Genomic DNA, 13,353 nt, shown 5'->3' with positions numbered 1-13,353 from the left:
GAAGTTAATTGAAATGTCGATTTAAGAATTGAAAATGTCACTTTCTAATTCATCTCCTGAATTGACTGAATTAAAATGGAATTGACTCCAACTGTCACACCCTGGCTCTGGGACTCTATTTATATAATATATAATATAATATGCCATTTAGCAGACGCTTTTATCCAAAGCGACTTACAGTCATGTGCGCATACATTTTTTACGTATGGGTGGTCCCGGGGATCGAACCCACTACCCTGGCGTTACAAGCGCCATGCTCTACCAATTGAGCTACAGAGGACCACGGTAGACCAAGCAGCTGCCCCTGGACACGCTGCTTGGTCGTTGCATGGTGGGTTTTTCTGTCACGATCGTCATATGGAACATACCAAGGCGCAGCGTGATGAACAAACATACTTTAATTAGTTAAAGTTTAAACACAATACAAAACAAGAAACGACTCGTGACGTCCAACGGTATCAATGACCGAACACGGAACAAAAACCCACAAACACAAAGAGAAAAAAGTATTTGATCCCCTGCTGATTTTGTACGTTTGCCCACTGACAAAGAAATGATCAGTCTATAATTTTAATGGTAGGTTTATTTGAACAGTGAGAGACAGAATAACAACAACAAAATCCAGAAAAACTCATGTCAAAAATGTTATAAATTGATTTGCATTTTAATGAGGGAAATAAGTATTTGACCCCTCTGCAAAACATGACTTAGTACTTGGTGGCAAAACCCTTGTTGGCAATCACAGAGGTCAGACGTTTCTTGTAGTTGGCCACCAGGTTTGCACACATCTCAGGAGGGATTTTGTCCCACTCCTCTTTGCAGATCTTCTCCAAGTCATTAAGGTTTCGAGGCTGACGTTTGGCAACTCAAACCTTCAGCTCCCTCCACATATTTTCTATGGGATTAAGGTCTGGAGACTGGTTAGGCCACTCCAGGACCTTAATGTGCTTCTTCTTGAGCCACTCCTTTGTTGCCTTGGCCGTGTGTTGTGGGTCATTGTCATGCTGGAATACCCATCCACGACCCATTTTCAATGCCCTGGCTAAGGGAAGGAGGTTCTCACCCAAGATTTGACGGTACATGGCCCCGTCCATCGTCCCTTTGATGCAGTGAAGTTGTCCTGTCCCCTTAGCAGAACCCCCCCCCAAAGCATAATGTTTCCACCTCCATGTTTGACGGTGGGGATGGTGTTCTTGGGGTCATAGGCAGCATTCCTCCTCCTCCAAACACGGCGAGTTGAGTTGATGCCAAAGAGCTCCATTTTGGTCTCATCTGACCACAATATTTTCACCCAGTTCTCCTCTGAATCATTCAGATGTTCATTGGCAAACTTCAGACAGCCCTGTATATGTGTTTTCTTGAGCAGGGGGACCTTGCGGGCGCTGCAGGATTTCAGTCCTTCACGGCGTAGTGTGTTACCAATTGTTTTCTTGGTGACTATGGTCCCAGCTGCCTTGAGATCATTGACAAGATCTTCCCGTGTAGTTCTGGGCTGATTCCTCACCTTTCTCATGATCATTGCAACTCCACGAGGTGAGAACTTGCATGGAGCCCCAGGCTGAGGGAGATTGACAGTTATTTTGTGTTTCTTCCATTTACGAATAATCGCACCAACTGTTGTCACCTTCTCACCAAGCTGCTTGGCGATGGTCTTGTAGCCCATTCCAGCCTTGTGTAGGTCTACAATCTTGACCCTGACATCCTTGGAGAGCTCTTTGGTCTTGGCCATGGTGGAGAGTTTGGAATCTGATTGATTGATTGCTTCTGTGGACAGGTGTCTTTTATACAGGTAACAAGCTGAGATTAGGAGCACTCCCTTTAAGAGTGTGCTCCTAATCTCAGCTCGTTACCTGTATAAATGACACCTGGGAGCTAGAAATCTTTCTGATTGAGAGGGGGTAAAATACTTATTTCCCTCATTAAAATGAAAATCAATTTATAACATTTTTGACATGCGTTTTTCTGGATTTTTGTTGTTGTTATTCTGTCTCTCACTGTTCAAATAAACCTACCATTAAAATTATAGACTGATCATTTCTTTGTCAGTGGGCAAACGTACAAAATCAGCAGGGGATCAAATACTTTTATCCCTCACTGTACATAAGGGCGCTCCAGCTGGTGACGCCTCCACATACAATTTAAGAAAATCATCAAGGATAAAACAATAAAGCTTAACAGCTTATTTCCATTGTGGTCCTTTTTATGAGGGATGGGGGAATGCAACAAGGTTAGGTTGCGATTTTAATGGCAACAGACAATGACAGACACATTTTTTATTTTTTTTTCATAACATGAGATAATTAGTACAATTCCATTTCCTAATAAACAACTATGGACAGGTACATCTACCTTGTCTCATATACCCTTAATATATAAAACAATCAATCCCTAATATATACAAGACAATCACAATATGATAAACAACAGGCACCAAAAGGCAGACCATATGCTATCCCATGCATTTCCTTCTCAGCCACGTACTAGTATCTTACGACTCACTTATGAGACATGCTACTATTTAGCCATTTTTTCAGTGAGAACTTGAAACTACCTATGGAGGTTATACGTTTCAAATTCTTCGGAAGACTATTCCAAGGAATGGCAGCTGAGAATAAAAAACTTTATTTCCCCATACCACTTTGAAATCTAAACGTCAGTTTCACTTCTTCTAGTGGAATAGTTATGGTTATCCCTTACTAAGTTAAAGTAGTTACATAGGTACCTGGGGACCATACTGTGGACAATCTTATGTACAAGACACAATTTAATCTGAGCGACTCTCTCCTCCACTTTGAGCCATCTAAGGCTTTCAAATTAGGAATAGTCAAGATGCGTAAGTGCTGGTAATTGAAGAATAATCCTGACTAATTTGTTCTGTGATGTCTGCAATTAATTTTTTATTATCTTGGGGGCACTATTGTACCAGGAGATACAGGCGCCCTTCATCACTCAGTTGCTGGAGAGGAAGGAAACCACTCAGGGATTTCACCATGAGGGCAATGGTGATTTTAAAACAGTTACTGTTTAATGGTTGTGATAGGATATAACTGAGGATGGATCAACAACATTGTAGTTACTCCACAATACTAACATAAATTACAGAGTAAAAAGAAGGAAAGCCTGCGTCCTTGCAATAAGGCACTAAAGTAATACTGCAACAAATGTGGCAAATAAATGAACTTTTTGTCCTGAATACAAAGCGTTATGTTTGGGGCAAATCCAACATAACACATCACTGAGCACCGCTCTTCATATTTTCAAGCATGGTGCTGGCTGTATCATGTTATGGGTATGCTTGTCATCGGCAAGAACTAGAGAGTGTTTTAGGATTAAAATAAACAGAATAGAGCTAAGCACAGGCAAAATCCTAGATGAAAACTTGGTTCAGTCTACTTTCCAAAAGACACTGGGAGACAAATTCACCTTTCAGCAGGACAATTACCTAACACACAAGGCCAAATTTACACTGGAGTTGCTTACCAAGACGACATTGAATGTTCCTGAGTGGCCTATTTACAGTTTTGACTTAAATCGGCTTGAAAATCAATGACAAGACTTGAAAATGGCTATCTAGCAATAATCAACAACCAACTTGACAGAGCTTGAAGAATTTTGAAAATAATAATGTGCCAATATTGTACAATCCAGGTGTGCAAAGCTCTTAGAGACTTACTCAGAAAGACAAAGACGATTCTAACATGTATTGACTCAGGGGGTTGAATACTTATTTAATCAAGATACTGTATATTAGTGTTTTATTTTCCAATGTTAGAATTATTCTTCCACTTTGACATTACAGAGTATTTTGTGTAGATCGTTGACATTACAATAGAGCCCCACAGTGGAGGTGTCATAATACACATCAAATCTAGCGGTCAAACTGGGAGATGGTTCCAATCGTTTTTCCACTATTCATTGGAAAAACTATTGGAACCATTTCCCTGTTTGACTGCTAGGTTTTATGGGTATTATGACTCATACTGTGGTACTCTATTACATCTATTTTAGTCCCACTTTGTAATACAACAAAATGTGGAAAAAGCCAAGGGTTGTGAATACTTTCTGAAGGCACTGTACTTAGGTATTATTATATTTCCGATCACGAGTATCATCCGATCGGACTATTAACTGTCAATTTACAGATACGAATACGAGTATGGCCAGGTCGGCACACCCCTAATGAAGAGTGCCTTCGTCCTCCTTGTATTTTTATGACGCTACATATTTGTATTGTTAACTTACTTGTAAAGATAAACTTCAATGACTAATTTCATCCTCCTCTCCTCCTTCCCTAAGACCCTTGCCTGTACATCCCTCGTTTTGCCCACATGCTGGAATTTGGGGAGAAGACCCATGAAGTGTCCATGACGGCACTGCGCCTACTGCAAAGGATGAAGAGGGACTGGATGCACACGGGCCGCAGGCCCTCTGGGCTGTGTGGGGCAGGTACGTCGGTTGCCACGGGGATGAACTTTAGGACCTGGCCTAACCTTTGGAGTGACCAGTCTCTCCACCTGAAGGTCTCGATCGGCGCAATTATTCTTATGCAATAATTCCTGTCCAAAAGTGCCAGCATGACACTTTTAGAATAGACAGAATGCTAGAACCATAGATTCAACTGTTTTTGTCACTGAAACACTGGTCTTAACTCAGATTGAAGTGACAGTTGATATTCCTTTATGAATGTGTTGTGGGTCGCAGAGAAGCAACAATCATGAAAGGCTGTAAAGCCTACTCAGTACCTAGCCTGGAGTCTAAGAACACAGTGTTCAAAACCTAACAGCTTGAGACCCTTCTGCCCCCTAAAGCAGGGCATTTAAGCTTCTATTCTATTCTGCGCTGTGCAGTCAGCAAGATCCCATGGTTTAGGAATAAATAGCACAACAAGCTTCCTCCCCACGTGTAAAGTTCAGCTCTTCTGCCACCCGCCTTCCCTCCCCAATATCTGCTGCCTGCTGCGATATCTAAATAATTCATAATTTATTCATTAATCATTCAAAATATTTGGAGCAATGGAGGGGAAGTTTAGACGAGGACACGGTGGCTTTAAATGGCTCCTGTCCTCTGTCGGTGGAAGATGCGGTGTGAACAGAAAAGCCGTCTCCTCTATCCGTGAGGTCTGTTCAGATATAGAACGACAAAAGTGTGCGCAAGTGCAACGCGGTGACAGCACAACAGCCTCTTGTGTCTCTTCTCGCATGGAAAGAAGAGATTGGGTCTAACCTACTTATTGCAGTCCCAACCAGTGTGTACAGACCATTAGGGTATAGATACTCTGGTCAAAAACACTTGTCACGAAAAACTAAAGCTAAAACATGACACAGTCCCTATTGAGAATTATGTCAATACTCATCCCTCAACCCTTCCTTTGCCCTTTTTATCTTTCAATTGTATTCCCTCAGGATTCTTTTGTTGGTTGCAAACATTTCACTTAGTCAAAGTTGATGCTTAAAGCCCTAAATCAATCTATCGAAGTGAGTCTAGCGCACAGCAGAAAAAGGGTACTGTACCTACACAAGGACTTCATAACACATTCATAACCCATGCATACAGCATTCAAAAACAGTACATAAAGATTTTTTCATGTGTTATGGACTACCTCTGCTGCGACACGCTAAAGACTGGGCCATTGTGTAACTCCTCCTGCACCTCTCAGAGGAGTAAATTGATCTAGACAAGCATTCATTTTATTATTGCTGGCTAAACATAGTGGAGGCGGCGCACAGAGAAGAAAAAACGTGTACTTGCAGAGCAGGTAAAAGCGTTGGGCGGTATGCCAGTGTAGACCTTCACTGGTGCAGAAACTATTGAGTCAAGTAGAGACCCATTTCCAATACCACCAGTATCTTTGGAAGTTACACAACCCAGAGATATGGTTTATACAGTGTGTGTGTTTATTTGATTGTGTTTTAGGTAGTATACACTGTTTTCTAAATAGCTAATAAAAGTGTGCGTGCGTGTGGACGTATGCACTTGTGGCTTACTGTGGGTGATAGAGAGGATCCTATGTGTGTGTGTGTGTGTGTGTGTGTGTGTGTGTGTGTCCTTCTGTGGGTGAAAAAGAGAGGTGTGTGTGTGTGTTGGTTGATCACCGTGTCATCCCCTCCTCTTCCCCAGCCCTGCTGGTGGCTGCCCGGATGCACGAGTTCCGCCGCACCGTCAAGGACGTGATTGGAGTGGTGAAAGTGTGCGAGGCCACACTGAGGAAAAGGTACGAGCTAAGGAGGGGAGCAGATGAGGGCATGTCTCTGTCATGGCTAGAACCCTATTCTGGACAGGGCTCATATCCTCTCGCTATCCACCAAACCTACACTAGCCTAGCTTAGTAGCTCCCATCATGTTGGCAAATGCAGTTTGGTCCATTGAAGACTGTTGGTATACACTGTTGGTAAAGGCCTACACTTTCCCTAACCCCACACCCTAACACATACGCTGCTAGATGACCACGCAATCTCTGGGGTTAAGGTTAAAGTAAGGCTTGAAGTTGGTGGTAAGGTTTGAGTTAAGAAAGAAATACATTTTCAAAGTTATTTATTGCTTTTATTTGGATGTAAGAGCAAAATACAAATGTTTCAGCTGTTAGGCCATCATCAGTGTGTATAGAGAAAATGTCTACATCCGTCCTTTGTAACTTGACCAGATAGTGACAACTCTCCGCCTCTCCTTCTGTTGTCAAGACTGACAGAGTTCGAGGACACTCCCACCAGTCAGCTGACCATCGATGAGTTCATGCGGGTGGACCTGGAGCAGGAGTGTGACCCACCCTCTTTCACTGCTGGACAGAGGAAGGTCAAGATGCAGGCGGTACGTTATCTGACTCTGTCCAGACATTGGCTTGCTTGCCCTGTCAATCACCTGTCAGTGTGTTTGATTGGCACAGCAGCATGTCTCGGATGGAATTGATAACCAGGCATTGGCTGGCTTGCCCTATCAATCACATGTCAGTTCGTTTGATTGGAACAACAGCGTGTCCCGGATGGAATTGATGGCCAGGCATTGGCTGGCTTGCTCTGTCAATCATATCTCAGTGCATTTGATTTGCACAGAAGCGTGGCCCGGATGGAAGGAGTTGACACTTGATTTAGAAACTTTTAGTTCCATGGCGTGACTCGTTCAGTTCTTACGACAAACGTGGATGAGAAGTAATCTGGTATGTGTGACCAGACTGCCAGTTTCCTTATCAAGTGTCAACTCATCCATCCAGAACATGCTGCTGTGCAAATCAAATACACTTCTGAAAGCACTATCCGTAAATCTGCAGTTGACTGAATCGTTTTTTTACCAAGGAGCTTTTTTCACTTTGACTCTCCCTTACCCCATTTTAGCTTGAACAGGAGTTAGCCAAGAAGCTGGATGAAGTGCAAGGTATGTTTGGTTTATATTGTGGTAATAGGTAGCCTCAGCGCAAGCGTTCCACAACCACAAAGTTTTGGAACTTTAAGACTGAGAGCGTTTTTGTTTAGACCTTTGGGCATTTTGTAAGTAAATAAAACACAAAACCTCATCAAATAATTGTGATGTAATGTAAAATGTAAATGAAATGTAAAATGTCATATAAAATGCATGTGATCAACTAGGTCACTGTACGATTGAGAGAATTGTAAATGTGAAAACAAACACTGTCATTCTCAGTTTCACTGTCTCTCTACCCCTGCAGGTGAAATCAGTTTGTACCGAGACGAGATCGAGACGGAGCTGGAGAACAGCAGGCCAAAGCTCAGAGGGATCTACGCTGCCTATGCCAAAGAAATAGGTGTGTGTGTGGCTGTGTGTTTACTTGCGTGTGTGGGTGTGTGTGCCCACTGCCTTTAGTGTGTTTTTTTACTAACTCAACAAGAAGCACGTCTATGTGGCTTCTGTCGTTTTTTAATCAAGGCGATGCTGTAGGTCAGTCCTGACAAGGTGCTTCATCAGTGTCATGAGGTCACACTTTTGCCCTTTGAAAATGGCAGGCGGAGAACTGCGGATGATTGTCATTTTGAGTACTCTGAAAAGAGCAGCGTGTGTGTGTGTGTGTGTCTAAAGTACAGCTACGCACATAACACCTATGTGACTCAATCCCTGAATATGTGTATGTACTGTATATATCCCCAAGACCCATCCTCTCCCCTCTGACCCTCAGACCCGCTGGATGAGGTGCTTTCTCAGGCCTCATGCGCCAGCCCTAGGGAGGTGGACCCCGAGGAGGATGAGGAGCTGGAGGCAGTCGCCCAACACCTCAACCAGGACTTCCTCTGCCAGGTCATCCAGGGGGAGAAGCAAGGGGACGAAAGAGGGGGAGAAGGAGGGACAGAGGAGGCACCCCCTCCACCTCCACCACCCAGAGGAGGCCCCTCCCTGGCTTCCATCCTGGGTCCCCTGCCTAGCGCGGCTAGCCTGGGGCTCAGTGAGTCCATCCAGGAGTGCATCGCAGAGGACAAGGACAGCGGTGAGTCCAAGTTACATGGCCAAATCAAATCAACTCCATAGTGTTTTGGTATTTGTTTTTTGTTGTTGTTTTTTTTCATTGCACAATTGCTCCTATCACTTCCATTGATTGTTAGCTAGCGGTGGCTTATGTTAGCTGAAGTTTGTGAGTCAGATGAACTAGTGGATACCATTTTTATGTCTCTGTGTCCAGTATGAAGGAAGTTAGAGGTAGTTTTGCGAGCCAATGCTAACTAGCGTTGTCGAAATGACTGGATGTCTATGGGTATCTGCTACCCATAGACTTCCAGTCATTACTTTAATGCTACTTACCAAGTGTGCTAGCGCTAGTTAGCAACTTCCTTCAAACTGCACGCAGAGACATTGCCAAAATCCCAAAGTATCCCTTTAAAGAATTGGATTTTAGTTTCTCCAGGCCCATAGACTATTTTTAGGGTGAGGAACCATCTAACATCGTGTAACCGTGTAATAACCCAAGATTCCCGTGCGTGTCGTTACCGCTAACCAAAATCGTCCGGGAAAAACCTTGAGCTGTGCTTGAGTGATATTGTGAGTCAACCACCAAACTGGTACGTAAACTAGTAATGCCAGTGGGCAAAACTGGTTGCAATAACGTCAGGGTGACGTCTTTTGTGATGTCACAGTCAGGTTGTATACTGGTTGTGAAAAGACTTCATTTAGATGTCTTTTTAGTGTGTCTTTCAGCATGACGTTTGGTCAGAATCTCCTATTGAGCGCTTGTCAGTCAAGTGATCCCCAAAGCGCTCTCTCTCCCTCTCTCTCACTCTCTCTCTCCTCTTTGAAAAGGTCTCTCACCCCTCTTAATAACTGCCATTTTGGCCTGAGAGTTCTCCCCACACCCCACTCACATCAGTCGTGGGTTGAGGGGTCATTCAAACACAACTTAAACACTCTACCCACCATACCCACTGACTCCCCTATAGCCCTGACTACTTTTGACCACATGCCTTGATTTGGCTTAAGAGGGCTCTATATTTTATTTAACATACCGGATCAATGATGTGAGCCAGTCTGTGCTGAGCGAAAGGCTCTCTGGCTCTCTGCTCCCGGCTGGATAAAGATATTAACTCCAGCGCATCCCACAGCCTCACTTAACCAATCAATACGCCCACCACCTCTCTCTCTAGCTGCTTTAAAAATTGCACCCTATACTCTATGAAGTGAATTGATGGGGCTGAGTCTGAATTTCTTGAAGTACATAAGGTGTACTACAGGGATTGGAGTCCACCTGTGGTAAATTCAATTGATTGGACATGATTTGGAAAGGCACACACCTGTGTATATAAGGTACCACAGTTGACAGTGCATGTCAGAGCAAAAACCAAGTCATGAGGTCGAAGGAATTGTCCGTAGAGCTCCGAGACAGGATTGTGTCGACGCACAGATCTGGGGAAGGGTACCAAAAAATGTCTGCAGCATTGAAGGTCCCAAAGAACACAGTGGCCTCCATCATTCTTAAATGAAAGAAGTTTGGAACCACCAAGACTCTTCCTAGAGATTTTTGTTGTTGTTATTCTGTCTCTCACTGTTCAAATAAACCTACCATTAAAATTATAGACTGATAATTTCTTTGTCAGTGGGCAAACGTACAAAATCAGCAGGGGATCAAATACTTTTTTCCCTCACTGTATTTATCAGTGCAGCTGCTACTACTCACGCTAGGAAAATCTGCTTTTAGTTTTGATGCACCGTATTGATGGAACAAAATTCAAAATACATTTAATCTTAATGTACTGGTGCCGTTCGGGCAATTTAAAGTATTGATTGGGGACTTATTTGTGGAGGAATGTAATTGTTTTTCTGGGTGATTTCTGATGTTTTATTTGTGCTTACCATGACTGTGTTTTTGTATTTTATTTTGTGTGTGTATATATATATATATATATATATATATATATATATATACACTACCAGTCAAAAGTTTGGACACACCTACTCATTCAAGGGTTTTTCTTTATTTTTACTATTTTCTACATTGTAGAATATAAGTGAAGATATCAAAACTATGAAATAGCACATATGGAATCATGTCATGACCATAAAAGTGTTAAACAAATCTAAATATATTTTATATTTGACATTCTTCAAAGTAGCCACACTTTGCCTTGATGACAGCTTTGCACACTCTTGGCATTCTCTCAACCAGCTTCATGAGGTAGTCACCTGGAATGCGTTTCAATTAACAGGTGTGCCTTCTTAAAAGTTAATTTGTGGAATTTCTTTCCTTCTTAATGCGTTTGAGCCAATCGGTTGTATTGTGACAAGGTGGGGGGGTATACAGAAGATAGCCCTATTTGGTAAATGTCCAAGTCCATATTATGGCAAGAACAGATAATAACAGATAAGAACAGTTAAGCAAAGAGAAACGACAGTCCATCATTACTTTAAGACATGAAGGTCAGTCAATCCGGAAAGTGTCAAGAACTTTGAAAGTTTCTTCAAGAGCAGTCGCAAAAACCATCAAGCGCTAGGATGAAACTGGCTCTCATGAGGACCGCCACAGGAATGGAAGACCCAGAGTTACCTCTGCTGCAGAGGATAAGTTCATTAGAGTTACCAGCCTCAGAAATTGCAGCCCAAATAAATGCTTAACAGAGTTCAAGTCACAGACACATCTCAACATCAACTGTTCAGAGGGGACTGTGTGAATCAGGCCTTCATGGTCGAATTGCTGCAAAGAAACCACTACTAAAGGACACCAATAATAAGAAGAGACCTTCTTGGGCCAAGAAACACAAGCAATGGACATTAGACCAGTGGAAATGTGTCCCTCGATCTGGAGTCCAAATTTGAGATTTTTTGTTCCAACCGCTGTGTCTTTGTGAGACACGGTGTGTGTGAGCAGATGATCTCCGCATGTGTAGTTCCCACCATAAAGCATGGAGGAGGAGGTGTTATGGTGTGGGGGTGCTTTGCTGGTGACACTTTGCTGGTGGCCACAGCATTCTGCAGCGATACGCTATCCCATCTGGTTTGGGCATAGTGGGACTATCATTTGTTTTTCAACAGGACAATGACCCAACACACCTCCAGGCTGTGTAAGGGCTATTTTACCAAGGAGAGTGATGGAGTGCTGCATCAGATGACCTGGCCTCCACAATCCCTTGACCTCACCCCAATTGAGATTGTTTGGGATGAGTTGGACCACAGAGAGAAGGAAAAGCAGCCAACAAGTGCTCAGCATGTGGGAACTCCTTCAAGACAGTTGGAAAAGCATTCCAGGTGAAGCTGGTTGAGAGAATGCCAAGAGTGTGCAAAGCTGTCATCAAGGCAAAGGGTGGCTATTTGAAGAATCTCAAATATAAAATATATTTTGATTTGTTTAACACTTTTTTGGTTACTACATGATTCTATGTGTTATTTCATAGTTTTGATATCTTCACTTATATTCTACAATGTAGAAAATAGTAAAAATAAAGCAAAACCCTTGAATTAGTAGGTGTGTCCAAACTTTTCACTGGTACTGTATATATATATATATATATATATATATATATATGCAGTTGAAGTCAGAAGTTTTCATACACTTAGGTTGGAGTAAGTAAAACTTACACTAAGTTGACTGTGCCTTTAAACAGCTTGGAAAATTCCAGAAAATGATGTCATGGCTTTAGAAGCTTCAGATATGCTAATTGACATCATTTGAGTCAATTGGAGGTGTACCTGTGGATGTATTTCAAGGCCTACCTTCAAACTCAGTGCCTCTTTGCTTGACATATTGGGAAAATCAAAAGAAATCAGCCAAGACCTCAGAAAGAAATGTGTAGACCTCCACAAGTCTGGTTCATCCTTGGGAGCAATTTCCAAACACCTGAAGGTACCACGTTCATCTGTACAAACAATAGTACGCAAGTATAAACACCATGGGACAGCGCAGCCGTCATACCGCTCAGGAAGGAGACGTGTTCTGTCTCCTAGAGATGAACGTACTTTGGTGAGAAAAGTGCAAATCAATCCCAGAACAACAGCAAAGGACCTTGTGAAGATGCTGGAGGAAACCGGTACAAAAGTATCTATATCCACACTAAAACTAGTCCTATATCGACATAACCTGAAAGGCCGCTCAGCAAGGAAGAAGCCACTGCTCCAAAACCGCCATAGAAAATCCAGACTACGGTTTGCAACTGCACATGGGGACAAAGATCTTACCTTTTGGAGAAATGTCCTCTGGTCTGATGAAACAAAAATAGATCTGTTCGGCCATAATGACCATTGTTATGTTTGGAGGAAAAAGGGGGATGCTTGCAAGCCAAAAATCACCATCCCAACCGTGAAGCACGGGGGTGGCAGCATCATGCTGTGGGGGTGCTTTGCTGCAGGAGGGACTGGTGCACTTCACAAAATAGATGGCATCATGAGGAAGGAAAATTATGTGGATATATGGAAGCAACATCTCAAGACATCAGTCAGGAAGTTAAAGCTTGGTCGCAAATGGGTCTTCCAAATGGACAATGACCCCAAGCATACTTCCAAAGTTGTGGCAAAATGGCTTAAGGACAACAAAGTCAAGGTATTAGGGTGGCCATCACAAAGCCCTTACCTCAAACCTATAGAAGATTTCTGGGCAGAACTGAAAAAGCGTGTGTGAGCAAGGAGGCCTACAAACCCACTGGGAATGTGATGAAAGAAGTAAAAACTGAAATAAATCATTCTCCCTACTATTATTCTGACATTTCACATTCTTAAAATAAAGTGGTGATCCTAACTGAACTAAGACAGGGAAGTTTTACTAGGATTTCATGTCAGGAATTGTGAAAAACTGAGTTTAAATGTATTTGGCTAAGGTGTATGTAAACTTCCAACTTCAACTGTATATTGTGTATATTTATATTGTATTATATAGGGTGCATTTGGAAAAGAGACCTAGGTCTCAATATGTTTTCCCTGTTAAAATGTAAAAGTTAA

At 42.5% G+C, this 13,353-nt stretch overlaps 1 protein-coding gene across 2 annotated transcripts in view; it reads left to right on the top strand.

The window, feature by feature from the left end:
- The window catches only part of brf1b (BRF1 RNA polymerase III transcription initiation factor subunit b), a 124,599-nt gene that overhangs the window by 51,221 nt on the left and 60,025 nt on the right, over positions 1–13,353 (top strand). For both annotated transcript variants that reach the window (XM_041865878.1, XM_041865879.1), the window contains exons 7-12: positions 4,297–4,446; positions 6,118–6,211; positions 6,678–6,804; positions 7,326–7,365; positions 7,658–7,753; positions 8,123–8,428. In XM_041865878.1, coding sequence (XP_041721812.1) covers positions 4,297–4,446; positions 6,118–6,211; positions 6,678–6,804; positions 7,326–7,365; positions 7,658–7,753; positions 8,123–8,428 — 813 coding nt within the window. The remainder of the gene's footprint in view (positions 1–4,296; positions 4,447–6,117; positions 6,212–6,677; positions 6,805–7,325; positions 7,366–7,657; positions 7,754–8,122; positions 8,429–13,353) is intronic.

Source organism: Coregonus clupeaformis, chromosome 36 (genome assembly GCF_020615455.1).
Source record: "Coregonus clupeaformis isolate EN_2021a chromosome 36, ASM2061545v1, whole genome shotgun sequence".
In the NCBI taxonomy this organism is placed as follows: Eukaryota; Metazoa; Chordata; class Actinopteri; order Salmoniformes; family Salmonidae; genus Coregonus; species Coregonus clupeaformis.
The sequence above is the reverse complement of the archived record's forward strand: the minus strand, read 5'-3'. Positions and strand labels throughout refer to the sequence as shown.